At 49.7% G+C, this 15,708-nt stretch overlaps 1 protein-coding gene across 1 annotated transcript; it reads right to left on the minus strand.

Annotated features, from left to right (window-relative positions):
* Window positions 1-88: 88 nt before the first annotated feature.
* Window positions 89-10,164, minus strand: BRICD5 (BRICHOS domain containing 5). Its single transcript, XM_039349728.1, has 6 exons — window positions 10,014-10,164; window positions 8,698-8,829; window positions 8,452-8,604; window positions 6,106-6,213; window positions 1,889-2,039; window positions 89-223 (listed from the first exon to the last, which is right to left on the minus strand). The coding sequence occupies exons 1-6, from the start codon at window positions 10,095-10,097 to the stop codon at window positions 129-131; spliced, it is 723 nt and encodes a 240-aa protein (XP_039205662.1). The 5' UTR covers window positions 10,098-10,164; the 3' UTR covers window positions 89-128.
* Between the last annotated feature and the right edge of the window lie 5,544 nt (window positions 10,165-15,708).

The following is a 15,708-nucleotide window of genomic DNA, read 5'->3' on the forward strand; positions in this document are numbered from 1 at the left end:
AATTAGAAGGTGGGCTCTCTTGGGAGGCTGGAGGATTTGGGCTGAGCACAGGGACGTGGAGGACCTCAAGTTCTGATTCGATTCAAACACAGCCGAGCCGAAGCACGGAAGTCGGTCTCTTTGGAGCTTCACTCAGGAAGATAGTAGAAACAGATGGAGACACAGATGTTGTTTGGGAAGCAGATATCAATGCACAGGTAGATGAGCCTCTGCTTTGGAGGATCTGTGAGGAGCACAAGAGTGTGTGGAGAGGTGGGGGTCTTTTTTTGGGGGGGGGGGTGTAACAGCGTCCTTTGGATAAGCTAGAAAGCTTATCCAAAGCAGGGACAGGCTGCATTGGGGGTTGCTCATCTGGAGGAAGCCCCCCAGACTTTGTTTTAATTGTAAGACCCTCTAGATCAGTGGTTCTCAACCTTTTTAATGCCGTGACCCCCAACCGGTCGTAAGTCGAGGACTACTCAACCGGTCGCAAGTTGAGGACTACTCAACTGGTGCAGCACCATTTGCAGACTGGGGCTTTTGGCGGGCTCAGCAGGGCAGAGACAGCCTGGACAATTCCTATTGGCTTTGGAATTAGACTCTATTCAAGAGAGACTATTCTATTGGCTTTCAAAAGCCAATAGAATAGAAGGGAGTAGCACAGCTAAGGAAAAGGGGAAAACAATGGCGGACTGCGTTGTTTGGTGACCCCCGTGAAATGGTCGTTCGACCCCAAACGGGGTCCCGACCCACAGGTTGAGAACCGCTGCTCTAGATTAGCGGGTGGGGGATGAAAATGGCTGCGCAAATGCCCGCTGGTCACGCAAATGGAGCTGCATGCACGCGCTCACCTGCCCCTTGCGTGGCCTGGTTCTGAATGGGCCGCGGCCCAGTACCAGGTTGTGGCCCAGGATTGGGGACTTGGCTCTAGATACCAGTTTTTACTGGTTTAGGCCGCTAATGCTCCCATACGTGAAGCCACCGTGGCCAACCTTCCCAGGAGGAGGGATCCCATTCGGTCAAGCAATGCTGACTCCTGGGAGTTTCAGGAGGATTCAGAGTGCAAAGAGGTTCTGGATTAGATTCAACCCATTTCCTCCGCTCACTGACACCTACAACGTTCTCAAAGTATAAGGTGGTTTGTGCTTTGGTTGTGTGTGTGTGTGTGTGTGTGTGTGTGTGTCCTTTTGAGTCATTGTTGGCTCCTGGCCACTGCCTGATCAAGTCCCTGCAGTTTTCTTGGCAAGATTTTTCAGAGGTAGCTTGCCATTTCTTCCTTCCCAGGGCTGAGAGTGAGGGACTGGCCCAAGATTAGCCAGCTGGCTTTCTGCCTTAGGCAGGAACTCCCAATTTCTAGCCTGGTGCCTTAAACCACTAGGCCAGATGTGCTCTCTTCTGCCTGGTTTACCTCAGGTGAATTAAATCAGTGGTTCTCAACCTTTCGAATGCCGCGACCCCATAATACAGTTTCCCATGTGGTGGTGACCCCCAACCACTTATACATCACTGGGTGCCAGAGGAGTGGCCAAAGAAAAGGGGAAAAAAATGGCGGTCAGCCTTGTTTGGCGACCCCCGTGAAATGGTCGTTCGACCCCAAATGGGGTCCCGACCCACAGGTTGAGAACCACTGAATTAAATAAACTTGGCTGTGTTCCAACTTGTGTGTCCTTGCTCCAACCACGTGGCCTGTGCCAGGGACGGAGGCCAGGAGATGGCGCCCACCCTCCCTGCTCTTTCCAGGGTGCCTTCATTCAGGAAGGCAGCCTCTGGATGCCCAGATGTTGCTGCCAGCAGCTCCCAACAAACGCCAGCATTGGCACACCTAATGGGCACCATTCAGCTTCAGTTGCAACTCAGAGGGAGCAGAGATTCCCTGGGGGCTTTGCCATGGCTGCGCCCACCAACTTACCGTCTTTCTTCTTCACCCAGCGGATGGGCACCTCGCACAGGGCTCGGGCAGCCTCGCCGGCCTCCGCTGGCTGGACCATGCTCCCTGGCACGACCCCCAGGAATTCACGGTAGTATTGGGAACCGTGGCTGGGAAGCAGTGGTGGATCCTCCTGGCAGAGAAAGGAAGGATGGGGAGAGTACCTCAGGGTGGTTCCAGGCCCAGACTGCCCGCTCAGCCTCTGCGTCCTTCAGGATCCGCGCTCCAGGCCGCTGCTCTACGGGAAGCGCTTCCCGGAAGAGGCCCTGGCGAACTGAGCCCTCTTGGCCTGCCTGCCTCATTTCCCCCCAAAAGAAGCGTTCAAAGGCCAGTGCAGTCCTGGGAGTGCTGTCTAGGCCGCAGAGATTTCTATTCTTCTAACCCAGGCGTTTCCAAACTTGGCGACTTTTAAGACTTGTGGACTTCAACTCCCAGAATTCTCCAGCCAGCCCTGCTGGCTGGAGAATTCTGGGAGTTGAAGTCCACAAGTCTTAAAGTTGCCAAGGTTGAGGACCCCTGGTATAAGGTCTCCTGCTTGAGCAGGGGGTTGGACTAGAACAGAGGTCACCAACCTTTTCATGCTGGCGGCCCACAGGGAAAGGGAAATTGGTGTGCGCACATGCGCACAAATGGAGCCCCAAGCGAATGGGGCCACATGCACCTGCACAGGGCTAGGAGCGTAGTTTGCGCAGGTGCTAGCCGCTGCTGCAGTTAGCACCCACGTGCATGTGCAAACAGGATGTGCAACCTGCACTGCGCTAGCAGCCCCATTTGCACACGTGCACAGGCACTAGCCGCTGCCGCTATCAACCATGCGCTGCCGCTATCAACCCGTGCACGCTAGCGGCTCCATTTGCACAGGCGCTAGCCGCCACTGTTAGCCCCATGCGCGTGTGCAAATGGGTCCGCGGACGCTAGCGCGAGTGGGGGTCAGTGCGCACACACAGACGTGCACGCACTAGACAGCCTGTCTTGCGGCCTGGTGGCCAGTAGGCCTTGGCCCAGTAGTGGGACACAGCCCATAGATTGGGGACCCCTGGACTAGAAGACCCCCCAAGGTCCCTTCCCACTCCGCTACTCTGCTTTTTCAGTTTGGAAATTCCTTGGCTGGGGTTGCCATTTCGGGAGAGGCCCTGAGGCTTCCCAGAGCTGGAAATCCAGGGGGTGGGATATGCCAGCAGGTGCACTGCATTCCCCCCTCCCTCCCTCTCTGCTTCTGGAGGCATCTTAGCTGCCTGGGTGAGGCGCGCCCACTCCTGAACGGGCAGAGCAGAAACCTGAGCCCAGCCGGCTTCTTTCTGACATTTGCCGCAAAGAGGGCCCACTGTCTTCCCGAAACCAGACCTCTGCCCTCCACACCTTAAGTGCCCTCGCTCCAACTTCGGCGGCAGCGGCAGCACTTCGGACAATGCAGCTTTGTTTGCTCACCTTACGGGAATTGGCCAAAGCCAGCAATGAGTTGCAAACCACACCCTCCCCCTCCGAATATTATCTATTCCAGTGATGGCAAACCTTTTAGAGACCGAGTGCCCAAACTGCAACCCAAAACCCACTTATGCATCGTTGGGTGCCGGGTGGGTGTGGCCCATTGGGTGGGCGTGGCCCATTGGGTGGGTGTGGCTCATTGGGTGGGCGTGGCTGCGGTGGTAACAGCAGACTGGGTGGGACTAAAAAGTTCAATCAATTTCAACTTTGCAAGATCTTTTTTTCCCCCCCCGCGAGAAGTTGAAATTGATTGATTGATTGAACCTTTTTTTTTTTTTTTGCACATGGCAGCGGAGGCCTAAAGCGAAAAGGTTTTATAAAACCCAGCTGAAGGCCTAGGACTGGAGCGATGGCGCGCGTGCCTATAGGGAGGGCTCTGAGTGCCGCCTCTGGCACCCGTGCCATAGGTTTGCCACCACTGATCTATTCCTTTTCTATTAGGGGATAACTGATCATCCTATCCCAGTTCAGGAATGAGCCATGGCTGGGGGGCCGGGGCCAGAGTTGGAGCCTTCCAACAATATTAAAGGGGTTTCACATGACACCATTTTGGGCTATAAAGATGCTTTTCAAAGTGGGTTAAGCCCATGGGCAAGCCAAGACCCCCTCCCACTTTTCCCTCAGTTTTGAGAGGGGCAAGAAACTGCCCTTCCAACATTTGGAGGCCTTGCACCAAATGGTCTCTCTCTCTCCCCTCCTCCCTTTGCAGATGGCCAGTAAAATTGCAAGTGGGGGTTGTATGCAGAAGGGCACAATTTCACAATGAGGGATAAATGCTGTAAGTCTTGGCCTTCTTCTTGGGGTGCTTCAGCCAAGGCTGCTTGAGGCTCGGGGCTCAGGGCTGGCCTGAGATGCCGGTCAACTAGGGCCAGCCCAATTCAGGAGGCAGCTGATTCAATGATATAAGGAAGGTTGCTGGAATTGGGTAGGTCTAGTTTAACGAAGAGAAGGACGAGGGGGGACATGATAGCAGGGTTCCAATATCTCAGGGGCTGCCACAAAGAAGAGGGAGTCAAGCTATTCTCCAAAGCGCCTGAAGGCAGGACAAGAAGCAACGGGTGGAAACTAATCAAGGAGAGAAGCAACCTAGAACTAAGGAGAAACTTCCTGACAGAACAATTAACTAGTGGAACAACCTGCCTCCAGAAGCGGTAAATGCTCCAACACTGGAAGTTTTTAAGAAGAGAGTGGACAGCCCTTTGTCCGAAATGGTGTAGGGTTTCCTGCCTGAGCAGAGGGTTGGACTAGATGACCTCCAAGGTCCCTTCCAACTTTACTACTACTATAAGCTTTACTACCTCTGCGGATTTCAAGCACTTCTTGAAAAATTTCCTTTAGACCCGAGGTGTCCAATTGTGGCAACTTTAAGGCTGGAGGACTTACTTCCAGAATTCTCCAGCCAGCTGTGCTGGCTGGAGAATTCTGGAAGTCGAAGTCCTCCAGTTTTAAAAGTTGCCAAGGTTGAACAAACTTGCTTTAGAACAAGTGACAGCAAGCCCTGGAGAGAGTTAAAAGTGCCACACAAACTCAGAAAAGAGAAAGAGGAAATTGAAACCACCAGCTAGTTGAGCTTCTAGCAGTAGAAAAAGTAAATAAGTTCTGATGCAACCTGGGCTTCATGCACTGGTCCCAAGAACACACTCCTGACATTCATATTGCTCCTGGGCGTGAAGGGCCATTTTGCTTTGAGAGAGAAGCAACAATCTCTCCACCAGCCTACTAAGGCTGCATGATACCTATTTTAATCGTGGAGGTTTTTTGCACACAGCCTAGAGAGGGTTCAGCAACTGAGGCAAGCCGTAACTGATTAATGGAGTGATGCATTTTTGGAGAAGGAAACCGGTTGCCTAATGCCCTTCAGCACTGGGAGACTGGCCTTCCCCTGCACTCAGAGCTGCCTGGCAAGAGACAGTGCTTTGCCCCAAAGAGCAGCCCTCATGCTGAGAGGAGGAGAGGATGGATGGAGGGATGGATATGGATAGATTGGATGGATGGATGGATTGGATGGATGGGAAGGAGGGATGGGATGGATATGTATGGAGGGAGGGAGGGATGGGATGGATGGATAGATGGGAGGGAGAGGTGGGCTGGATGGATGGATTGGATGGGAGGGAGGGAGGGAGGGATGGGTGGGATGGATGGATGGATGGGAGGGATGGATGGATTAATGGGATGGATGGGATGGATGGATGGGAGGGATGGATAGATATGGATGGATGGATGGATGGATGGGAGGGAGGGAGGGAGGGAGGGAGGGATGAGATGGATGGATGGATAGGATGGGATGGGAGGGAAGGAGGGGTGGGTGGGATGGATGGATGGATAGATATGGATGGATTGGATGGATGGGAAGGAGGGATGGGATGGGAGGGAAGGGTGGGATGGATATGGATGGATGGATAGATGGATGGATGGGAGGGATGGATAGAGATGGATGGATGGGATGGGAGGGGTGGGAGGGATGGGAGGGAGGGATGGGATGGATGGATATGGATGGAGGGAGAGAGGGAAGGAGGGATGGGATGGAATGGAATGGGAAGGAGGGGTGGGATGGGATGGGAGGGAGGCATGGGATGGGTGGATATGGATGGATGGATGGGAGGGAGGGATGCATGGATGGATTAATGGGATGGATGGGAGGGAGGGATGGGAGGGATGGACAGACACATGAATTGGCTGAATTCTTTTTCCCAGGCTCGGCTGTTGGCACTCACCTTGTGCTTTGATAGGTTGAAGGAGGCCTGGGCAACCTCCTGATCCTGGGCATTCATCCTCTTCAGGTAGCAGTTGCTGTGCCCCGACAGCTTATAGCAGACGTAGCCCTGCACAGAGAACCAGGCAAAGCATGAGGTCCATTAAAGCCCCCCACCCATCCTTGGGTTACACCAGACCAGCTTGGGAGCTGCCTTTCCCATGTGCCAAAGACCCAGCCTGGCCTGGTGTGGTTCACTTGCCTCAGCAAAGAAACAGATCGAGAATAAGAACAGCTTACTTCTGTGTAAGCTGTCGGGAGTCACCGCGACTGAGTTGGGCAGCCATATAAATTTTCTATATCAATAAATAAATGACCTTCCAGGTGGCCTGACTGGAAACTGAACTCTGCATCTCTGCCCTTCAAATATGCTGCAGATGTGGGGAGCAGGAAAAGGCTTTGGGGACTCTCACAGGTTTTGGGGTGTGGGGGATCAAGTGGGCCTGTCAGACAAGAGTCTTAACTCTGTCCCAGGGCGGGGGTTGGGGGTCCAATGAGCAGCAAGCCTTGTTTTCCTTCTGGGGAGGGGGCTAGCAGCAGCAGCCAGAGCCATCGAGGGGCAATTGACTGACCCCTGCTGGCCTAGATCTGGCTGCCAACATAGAATCCCAGCCAGGTGCTGCCAGAATGGGGCATCGCCCTTCACATCTCATTGTCCATTCCTAAAAATTGCTGAAGACCCAGCTGTTAACAGGACGCGCCTCTTCCATCTCCCCACATCCCTGTGAGATGGACACAATCACAGGTAGACCTTGACTTATGCCCGGTCACTTCGCGACCGTTGAAAATTACGATGGACCTCCCTAGAGGTACTTATAATAGCAATAGCGTTTAGACTTATACACTGTCCCATAAGAGTTTTAGGGTATTCTCTGGGCAGTTTACAGTGTAGGAGCATTATTTGCATATTCCCCCCAAGAATCTGTCTGGGTCCTCATTTTACCGACCTCTGAAGGATGGAAGGCTGAGTCAACCTTGAATCGGTCAGCATCAAACTCCAGGCTGTGGACAGAGTTAGCCTGCAATACTGCACTTCAACCACTGTGCCACCACGACTCTTACAAAGCAGTTCCCCATTGTCACATGGCTGCATTTTGGGTGCTCAGAAACCTGCAGTCACATTCCGCGAGTGCAGGGGTAGGCAACCTTGGCTCTTTTATGATTCGTGGACTTCGCAACTCCCAGAATTCCTGAGCCAGCCATGCTGAGGGGAAAGGGAGAGGTTTACAAACTGAGCCATACTGGCTCAGGAATTCTGGGAGTTGAAGTCCACGAGTCATGAAGGGGCCAGGGTTCCCCCATGCTGGCTCAGGAATTCTGGGAGTTGAAGTCCACAAGTCATGAAGGGGCCAGAGTTCCCCCATGCTGCCTCAGGAATTCTGGGAGTTGAAGTCCATGAGTCATAAAAGAGCCAAGGTTGCCTATCCCTGCACTAGTGAGAAGTCCCACGAGGATGGGCTGCCACGAGTCATGTGAGTCCGAAAGCTCGGAGGAATTCTGGGAGTTGAAGTCCATGAGTCATAAAAGAGCCAAGGTTGCCTATCCCTGACTAGTGAGAAGTCCCACGAGGATGGGCTGCCATGTGAGTCCGAAAGCTCGGAAGACTAAAAGGGACCGACCCAGATTATCCTGCAACATTATCCTGGGACGTGTAGATTTGCCTTCATTTGTGACATTTTACAATGTTTTTGCCTCAAACTAGCATTTATTTCCAGGCCCTTAGCAAAAGCAACCAGTTTGCTTAATAAATATGGTATTTGCTTAACAACTGCCACAAAAAAGGTAGCAAGACTGGGTCAGTCACGTGGGTGACACGCTTTACAATTGTCATAACTTACGATCACAATGGGCAGACTCCATTATGATTGTAAGTCGAGGACCATCAGCCTTTTCTGAAATTGGAGAGTTATAGTCCCTGTTGGGAGGAGGAGTCAAGCAGGAAATTAGCTTGGGCTTAACTGTGTAAATACAAAAGGGCACGGTCTGTTCCTCCTCCCCTCCTCAAAGCCTTTGAGCTTTATCTGGTCTTTCCGAGGCAAAAGCTGCCAGTCTGGGGAGATTTCTATATTATAGACAGAAACCAATAAAGTAGCGAATTTAAACTTATCCTTGTGGGTCTGGTTGTTCATGCCTGACACCCTTTTGTGCCAGTTGTGCAAACATGTTCTGGCCAGGGCACCCCAACATTGCATAACAGGAAAGTCTTTTTGAGTAAATCATTGTTTGTGCACTCTTCCCACCCATCCTGTCCACGTGTGCCTTACACACTTTCTCCCCTTCTACTGGGAAAGGCAGCCCACTTGCTCACATTCTTGCAGTCGAACAAGATGGCGGTGGTTTGGTTGCTAGAAGACGTGATGTAGTAGGTGATGGTGTTCTTCGCCTTGCTGACCACCACTGACTGGTTCATTGAGGATCCCGGGCGATTCTGGAAGTTTAATCGCATTACCTGCAAAAGAGGCTATAAAAACGCAACACACAGTGAGATGACTTCAGCAGGTTGCTGAATTGAGAATGGTGACTAACAGCACTCCGGCATAAAGCCATGTCTTACCTTGGGCGAAGCCTGGGTGAAGCTGACAGTAGCTGCCACCGTGATGCAGATAATTCCACAGGCCAACGTAATGGAGAGGATAGCCCCAAATACCCTGGTGGGGCTGTGGGATTCTGCTGGAGGGGGTCTTTCCTAAACGGGGAAAAGGGAAACCAGTTCTCAGAAGCGCTTGGATTCCATGGTTGCTTTCATGGATAACCATCATGTGTAGCAGCATTCTTTTGGGACTGGGACAAAGGGATTAAGCACTAAAGATATCTGCACACTTGCTTTTGAGCTATGTGAAAAGCACAGCAATGGAAGAGTTTAACTCCTCCGTTCATGTTGTCAGAATTATGCAAGACAATTTAGACTAATCTTTAGCTCCATTGCTTGATGAGTAAGTTTCCAAAAGCTATAGATATTTCCAAAAGTTAAAGAAATTTGTCCCAACTGTTTTGGCTACAGCGTGTAAGTAGTCTATAACTTGTACAGTCTTCCTGTATCCCTAGAAAGTGAAGCATCCAATTGACTTATTTTGGTTATCAAATTGTTTTGCCCATCTCTCTCTCTCTCTCTCTCTCTCTCTCTCTCTCTCTCTCTCTCTCTATATATATATATATATATATATATATATATATATATATATATATAGAGAGAGAGAGAGAGAGAGAGAGAGAGAGAGAGAGAGAGAGAGAGATATGTAATTTTACGTGGGAGAAAACCCGAATAACCAAAGACCTACATACAAACGCCCGCGAAAACCTCAGAAAACAAATATATATAAATGTATACACACGCATACAAAGAGTTTATAATACTTACAGCAAAGAAGAAACTTAATTACCTGAGTGATCTTTTCCAATAATGGATAAATGTGGGATTTGCTCTCAGAACAGAGCCCTCATCTTATGGCACCTACAACACAAAGCCCTGCCTTCAGCCTCTCCAAATGGATCCCTTCCAGATGTGGAGGATCAGCCAGACCAAGATATCTGGTGGTGGATGACCTGAGTGGATGAATTGCTTATGGGACATTGTGGCAGGTGCCTCCAAGATGGTTCTCTACCTTGGGGAAGGAAACTCAAGCAGCTGCTGAGTTTTCAACCTATGGAATGGTGCTGGACCCAGGAGTTATGGAGGGGCTTCACTTAAGCAGCATCCTTTCTCTCCCCCGGAGCAACATAGAGCCAGTCCCTGGATGAAGCTCAGGGAATCCAGTAGCTCTAAACCATTTTGGTGCACAAAAGCACCCACTACCATTAAGATGGGACCCTCATTTGCCGACAGGGAATCAGGCCTGTGGGCAAACCTAGTGGGGAGGGAAGGATACTTACTGGAGAGAGGGTCGTATGAGCCATGGCCTGCTCCTCCATCCCAGATGGATCTCCCTTTTCTTGGACTGAGTCGAGGCTTTGCATTTCCAGAGCTCCCAGCTGGAAACTCAAGAATGTGCCCAGGAGAGCCAGGTGAGCAGTGCCCCTGGATTCCCAGCCTGGGCAGAGGCATGTGGAGGTGAAACTAGACTACCTGGAGGGTGGAGGGAAGGGGGGGGGGGCTGCAGAGAGATGCTGGCCAAGCCCCAGTGATGCTTGCCCTGCCCTGCCCGGAGAGACAGCCAAGGCATTCATGGGAGCACAATCGAGGGCTTTGTGTCAGGGACCTTGCACGCTGGCAGATGTTCCAGGGCTCCACAGCCCTTTCTTGTAGGAAGAACCTGGCTGGGGGAGAGCAGCTGCCTGCCCCCCAGGCCCAGAGAGCAAAGGTTGGGGGGGGGGGATGAATGCCCTGCTTGCCCATCTCCTCTGCTCTTCATCTTCCACTGGAGAGATGCTCGTGGCTCCCATCACTTTCGCTTGCTTATTTGTTTCCATGCACAAGGAAAGGAGGTGTCCAGTTCTGGAACTTCAGGGACAAGAACCCATCAGATAAGGAAATAGTTTTCGCCCAGAACTTCATTTTGCTAGAGCCCATTTGCACGGGGCGTTTGAAGAGTTGTTTCAAATGGCTTGTGTGCACGATCAACCTGCCCTGTTTTGCTTAGTTACGGTTTAGTTTTTGTGAAAACCCAGAAATTGGGTGCATTCAATGAACAAATTGAGAAAGTTGTGTGGATGCAATCAATACATCACAAAAACATGTTTGTTGTGAAATAGTTGCCTCTTTCAGTTTCCCCTATCTTTCCTCTTCCTCTACCTCTCCCCTCCTTCTATCGCTTTCAAGATTGCAAGACCCTTGTGGGAGGAAGCTTCTACATTTCCTGATTTGAGAAACAGAGAACAACAGCTGCCTCTTTGAGTGTGCAAATTTCCTTTGCAAATGTGAAAAGGCGCTTTGATTCCTGGTTCATCGATGGCGCAAAATTAAGGTGACCAACCGTCCTCCTTTAGGGAGGACAGTCCTCCTTTTGTAAGTTCTGTCCTCCCTCAAAAAGTGTCCTCCTTCATGTCCTCCTTTTTGATATTTGAAGACTAATCTGCAGGGCTTTTTTTTTTCCCTCATAGAACCCTCAGAATGGCGTTCCGGCACCTTTTTTGATAGTTTTTTTTTTTTTTTCAACTTTTGCATGAGCTGTGCTACTCCCTCTATTGGCTTTCGAAAGCCAATAGGAATTGCTGCTGAGTGTGCCAAAACACCCAACTGGCAAACTTTGCACATGCAAGTTGTCTGTATTATTGTTGCAATGAATAAAATGTTTCTTTTATTTACGATATTTTTTTCTTCAATTTATTTGTGTCCTCCTTTTCATTGTAAAAAAGTTGGTCACCTTAGCAAAATGCAACTGTCCTGACAGCAACGTGGAAGGGGCTTGCCTTGTTCAGAGATTATTTTGATTTTCCAATCTAGCTCACAACTTTGCCGTTTGGTCTGAGCCTACTATAGGTTTTCAAAATTGTGCTCCAGGTCAGCTCCAGGTGCCCAAACTCTTCTTGGCTGGAGTTGAAAAAGGAAGGATGCAAACTCAAATCTCACCGTATCCCCATTGCACAGAAAGCTCTCCATTCGCACTCTGTACACACACTACGTAAACCCTCAGCAGGACCTGCTCAGCTCTCCACATTCCTTGGTGCTCTACTAGAGGATTCAAGAGTTCCCAGGGCAGGCTGCTCTGAGATCTGGGCCACGCGGGCCTGTCATCCTTTGCCATCCTTTTGTGGCACACCTGCCCTCATCTCTTGCCAAGCAATCATACCTGGCAAGGGATCACACCAGCCTTCCTCCTCCTTCTGATACTCACTGATAACAAGAGGTGGGGCGGAGGAGAGGAATGCTTTTATACCAAGCCTGCTCATTCTCCACCTTCGGACAGGAGTATTTTTGCACACCACAGCTCAAGATTAAAACTGGGCACAATTCCCTCAGTCTGTAGCCCTCCAGTCCTCACTCTGTTGTGCCTGAAGAGCTGAGCTCTACGGTCCCTCTAGTTTGCTAGTGAACTGGGTATGTCTAGTCCAGGGGTAGGCAATCTTGGCTCTTTTGTGACTCGTGGACTTCAACTCCAAGAATTCCTGAGCCAGCCATGCTGAGGGGAAAGGGAGAGGTTTCCAACCTGAGCCAGGCTGGCTCAGGAATTCTGGGAGTTGAAGTCCACAAGTAATAAAGCGGCCTAGGCCTAGACCAGGGGTGGGCAACCTTGGCTCTTTTATGATTCGTGGATTTCAACTCCAAGAATTCCTGAGCCAGCCATGCTGAGGGGAAAGGGAGAGGTTTCCGAGCTGAGCCAGGCTGGCTGAGGAATTCTGGGAGTTGAAGTCCACCAGTCATGAGGAGATTATAGTTCCCCCAAGCTGGCTCAGGAATTCTGGGAGTTGAAATCCACGAGTCATAAAGCGGCCTAGGCCTAGGCCAGAGGTAGGCAACCTTGGCTCTTTTATGACTCATGGACTTCAACTCCAAGAATTCCTGAGCCAGCCATGCTGAGGGGAAAGGGAGAGGTTTCCGAGCTGAGCCAGGCTGGCTGAGGAATTCTGGGAGTTGAAGTCCACCAGTCATGAGGAGATCATAGTTCCCCCAAGCTGGCTCAGGAATTCTGGGAGTTGAAATCCACGAGTCATAAAGCGGCCTAGGCCTAGGCCAGAGGTAGGCAACCTTGGCTCTTTTATGACTCATGGACTTCAACTCCAAGAATTCCTGAGCCAGCCATGCTGAGGGGAAAGGGAGTGGTTTCCAAGCTGAGCTATGCTGGCTCAGGAATTCTGGGAGTTGAAGTCCACGAGTCATAAAAGAGCCAAGGTTCTAGTCTAATGAAGAGAAGGACTAGCGGTGACATGGTGAGCTTTGGTTTGTATCACTCTCTTTTCAACTCCAGCCATGAAGAGTTTGGGCACCTGGAGTTGACTTGTGGCTGATTTTGAAAACCTTTAGTAGGCTCAGATCAAACGGAAAAGTAATGAGCTAGATTGGAAAATCAAAATAATCTCTGAACAAGGCCAGCCCCTTCCACATTGCTGTCTTCCAATATTTAAGAGATTGACCCTCTCATCTCTATGACAATTTCTTAAATATTGGACAATCTATTCTCCAAAGCACCTGAAGGCAGGACAAGAAGCAGTGGATGGAAACTAATCAAGGAGAGAAGCAACCTAGAAATAAGGAGAAATTTCCTGACAATGAGAACAATCAACCAATGAAACAGCTTGCCTTCAGAAGTTGTAGATGCTCCATCACTGGAGGCTTTTAAGAAGAGATTAGATAGCCAATTGTCTGGAATAGTATAGACTATAGAGTGTCCTGCTCAAGCAGAGGGTTGGACTAGAAGACCTCCAAAGTCCCTTCCAGCTCTATTCTATTCTATCTCCAAAGTCCCTTCATTCTCTATCCTGTAAAAGCAAATCGGGACATCAGCCTGACAATGCCCAATAAAGCAGTAGAGTCCCTTTAAAAAACAGCCCTGCATCTAAGTACTACAGAAATCACTTCTTTTACAATTTATTACTGTTTTATTTATTAAATATATATGCTGCCCATCTCATCACCATATTGGAGAGCTATGGATTTCTTGGGAGAAGTTAAACCCTCCATCTTTATTTTTTGAGCTTGATCCCCTCCTCAACATCTATGGGAGGGTGTCAACTTGGCAATTTTAAGATTTGTGGACTGGTTGGGAAATTCTGGGAGATGAAGTCCTCAAGTTTTAAAGTTACCAAGGTTTGCCACCCTTGACCTATGGGCATTTAGTCCTCCAAAAGACTGTGGTGGTAACAGAGCAAGGCTTGAACCCAAAGAACGCAGTTGCTCTTTATGTATGAATGCTGATATATATGCATGTGTACATGTGCATGCTAGCTCCCTTGTAACTGTGGCTCAGCCAGGTTCTTTTGTGGGTGCAGATCTCTTGGGCTACAAAGTTCCTTTGCTGATAAGACACCAGCGCAACTCTTTGTTTTACAAACTTCTTCTTTTCTTAATTTTCCTGCTTCAGGCCAATCTATTTGGACTATGGAACTGGAGGACCAACAATTGCTTAAGTTTCTTTTGGAACCTGGTGGAGTACAACTAGGATCCATGATTACTGATCATCCTTTTTACTCAGTGACCATATGCCAGTGGATTTTTTTTGGAAGGGACCTAGGATATAATAAATTGGATGCTAACGGGTATTGAGTTTCAGATGGGATTCATTTGGAATTGGCTGATCTTTGATCTAGATTTCTCATGGTGGGGGTGGGTCTCTTGCAAGGAATGCTCTAAGTCCAGTAAAATAAGCTCTCCTCCAGATCAAGATCCTCCAGATCCAGAACCATTTGAGTCCTCCTTAGATAATCTGGACTTGATTCTTTTTCTCTGAAGGTCCTTGTGTCCAAGGCAGAATTGGAGAAAGGTGTGCCAGATATTCTGTTTGTTCTTTTCGTGAGGTTTTGGAATCTTTCTTCCTGCCAGAGGTATATCCTGCTGCAGCAGCTGAACTTGTGATGAGCTACTGTATGGACTCAGAACACCCTCGTGGAGCTTGTAATTCATTTGATGTTCTTTGGAGGAAGAGAAAATTCCTAACTTCATCTGCAACGTCCATCTCCACAGAGATTGACATGCTGGCCCATATCTAGAAGCACCATAGTTTTGGCTGCAATTCCACAAACTATGGGCTTGGCTCAAACCTTGCCTCTTTTGGGGGATGGATTGCGTTAAAAACTACTACAAGAGATGGACTGGCTGAGATCATTTAAAACAAGCCAAGTTGAGGCGTCGATAATTCTCACCATCCTCCATCGACCATTCTACGCCTTCACCATCAACATCCTCGCCCCATTGCCTGGGGGAAAAGCCAGGTCCTTACCATTTTTCTGACGGCCAGTGGGGAGAGGGGCCTTTATCTGGGTGGGGGGAGCCATTCTGTAAGATAGGCACCATAAGAGAGAAGAGACGCTTCTTAGCCCCTACCAGTTGACCATTACACAAAGGGGAGCTGAAACACGCCCATCCTGGCCAGATCTGGCAAGATGGGCAGAAACCATGAGGAAAGGTAACCTAGTGATTCACCTGGACACATGGCCCCTTTTGAACAGGGGTCTCCAACTCCCGGCCCACTACCGATTTGAAACTGGGCCCCGCAAACCCCAGCCCGCCACTCGCACAGCCTGGTTCCCTCCCCCCAACCAGGCTGCCAAGCCACAAAAGTTGGGGACCGTTGCTGTATTGCTTTAAAGATGACCATCTGCACTCTGAATTGCCCAGGGAGCACACGGGGGGGGGGGCTTGCCTAGGCAAAGAACCAGGCCTTTAGAGCCTTACAAAATGCCAGCAGTGCTGGGGGCCACGTGACCCTCTGGACAGAGAATGTTCCATAGTGTTCACATTGAGTGCATTACAATTAATTAACTATAACTGTGATGTAACCAATCCAACGGAAGTGATAACATGCATGTCTTTGTAACCCCAGCCGTTTCAGGTTTTGCTCATGATCTCTCCTTATCCAACCTATCAATAAATCAATTTATACATCAATGTAGTTGTGCCTTGGTGTCTCATCTAAAATACTCTTAAGGGGAAAAAAAATCCTTCAATGTAAAATTAAAAGAGCAGACACACAAA

The sequence above is a fragment of the Crotalus tigris genome, unplaced genomic scaffold, assembly GCF_016545835.1.
Source record: "Crotalus tigris isolate CLP2741 ecotype Arizona unplaced genomic scaffold, ASM1654583v1 scf7180000018301.7375997, whole genome shotgun sequence".
Lineage (NCBI taxonomy): Eukaryota > Metazoa > Chordata > Lepidosauria > Squamata > Viperidae > Crotalus > Crotalus tigris.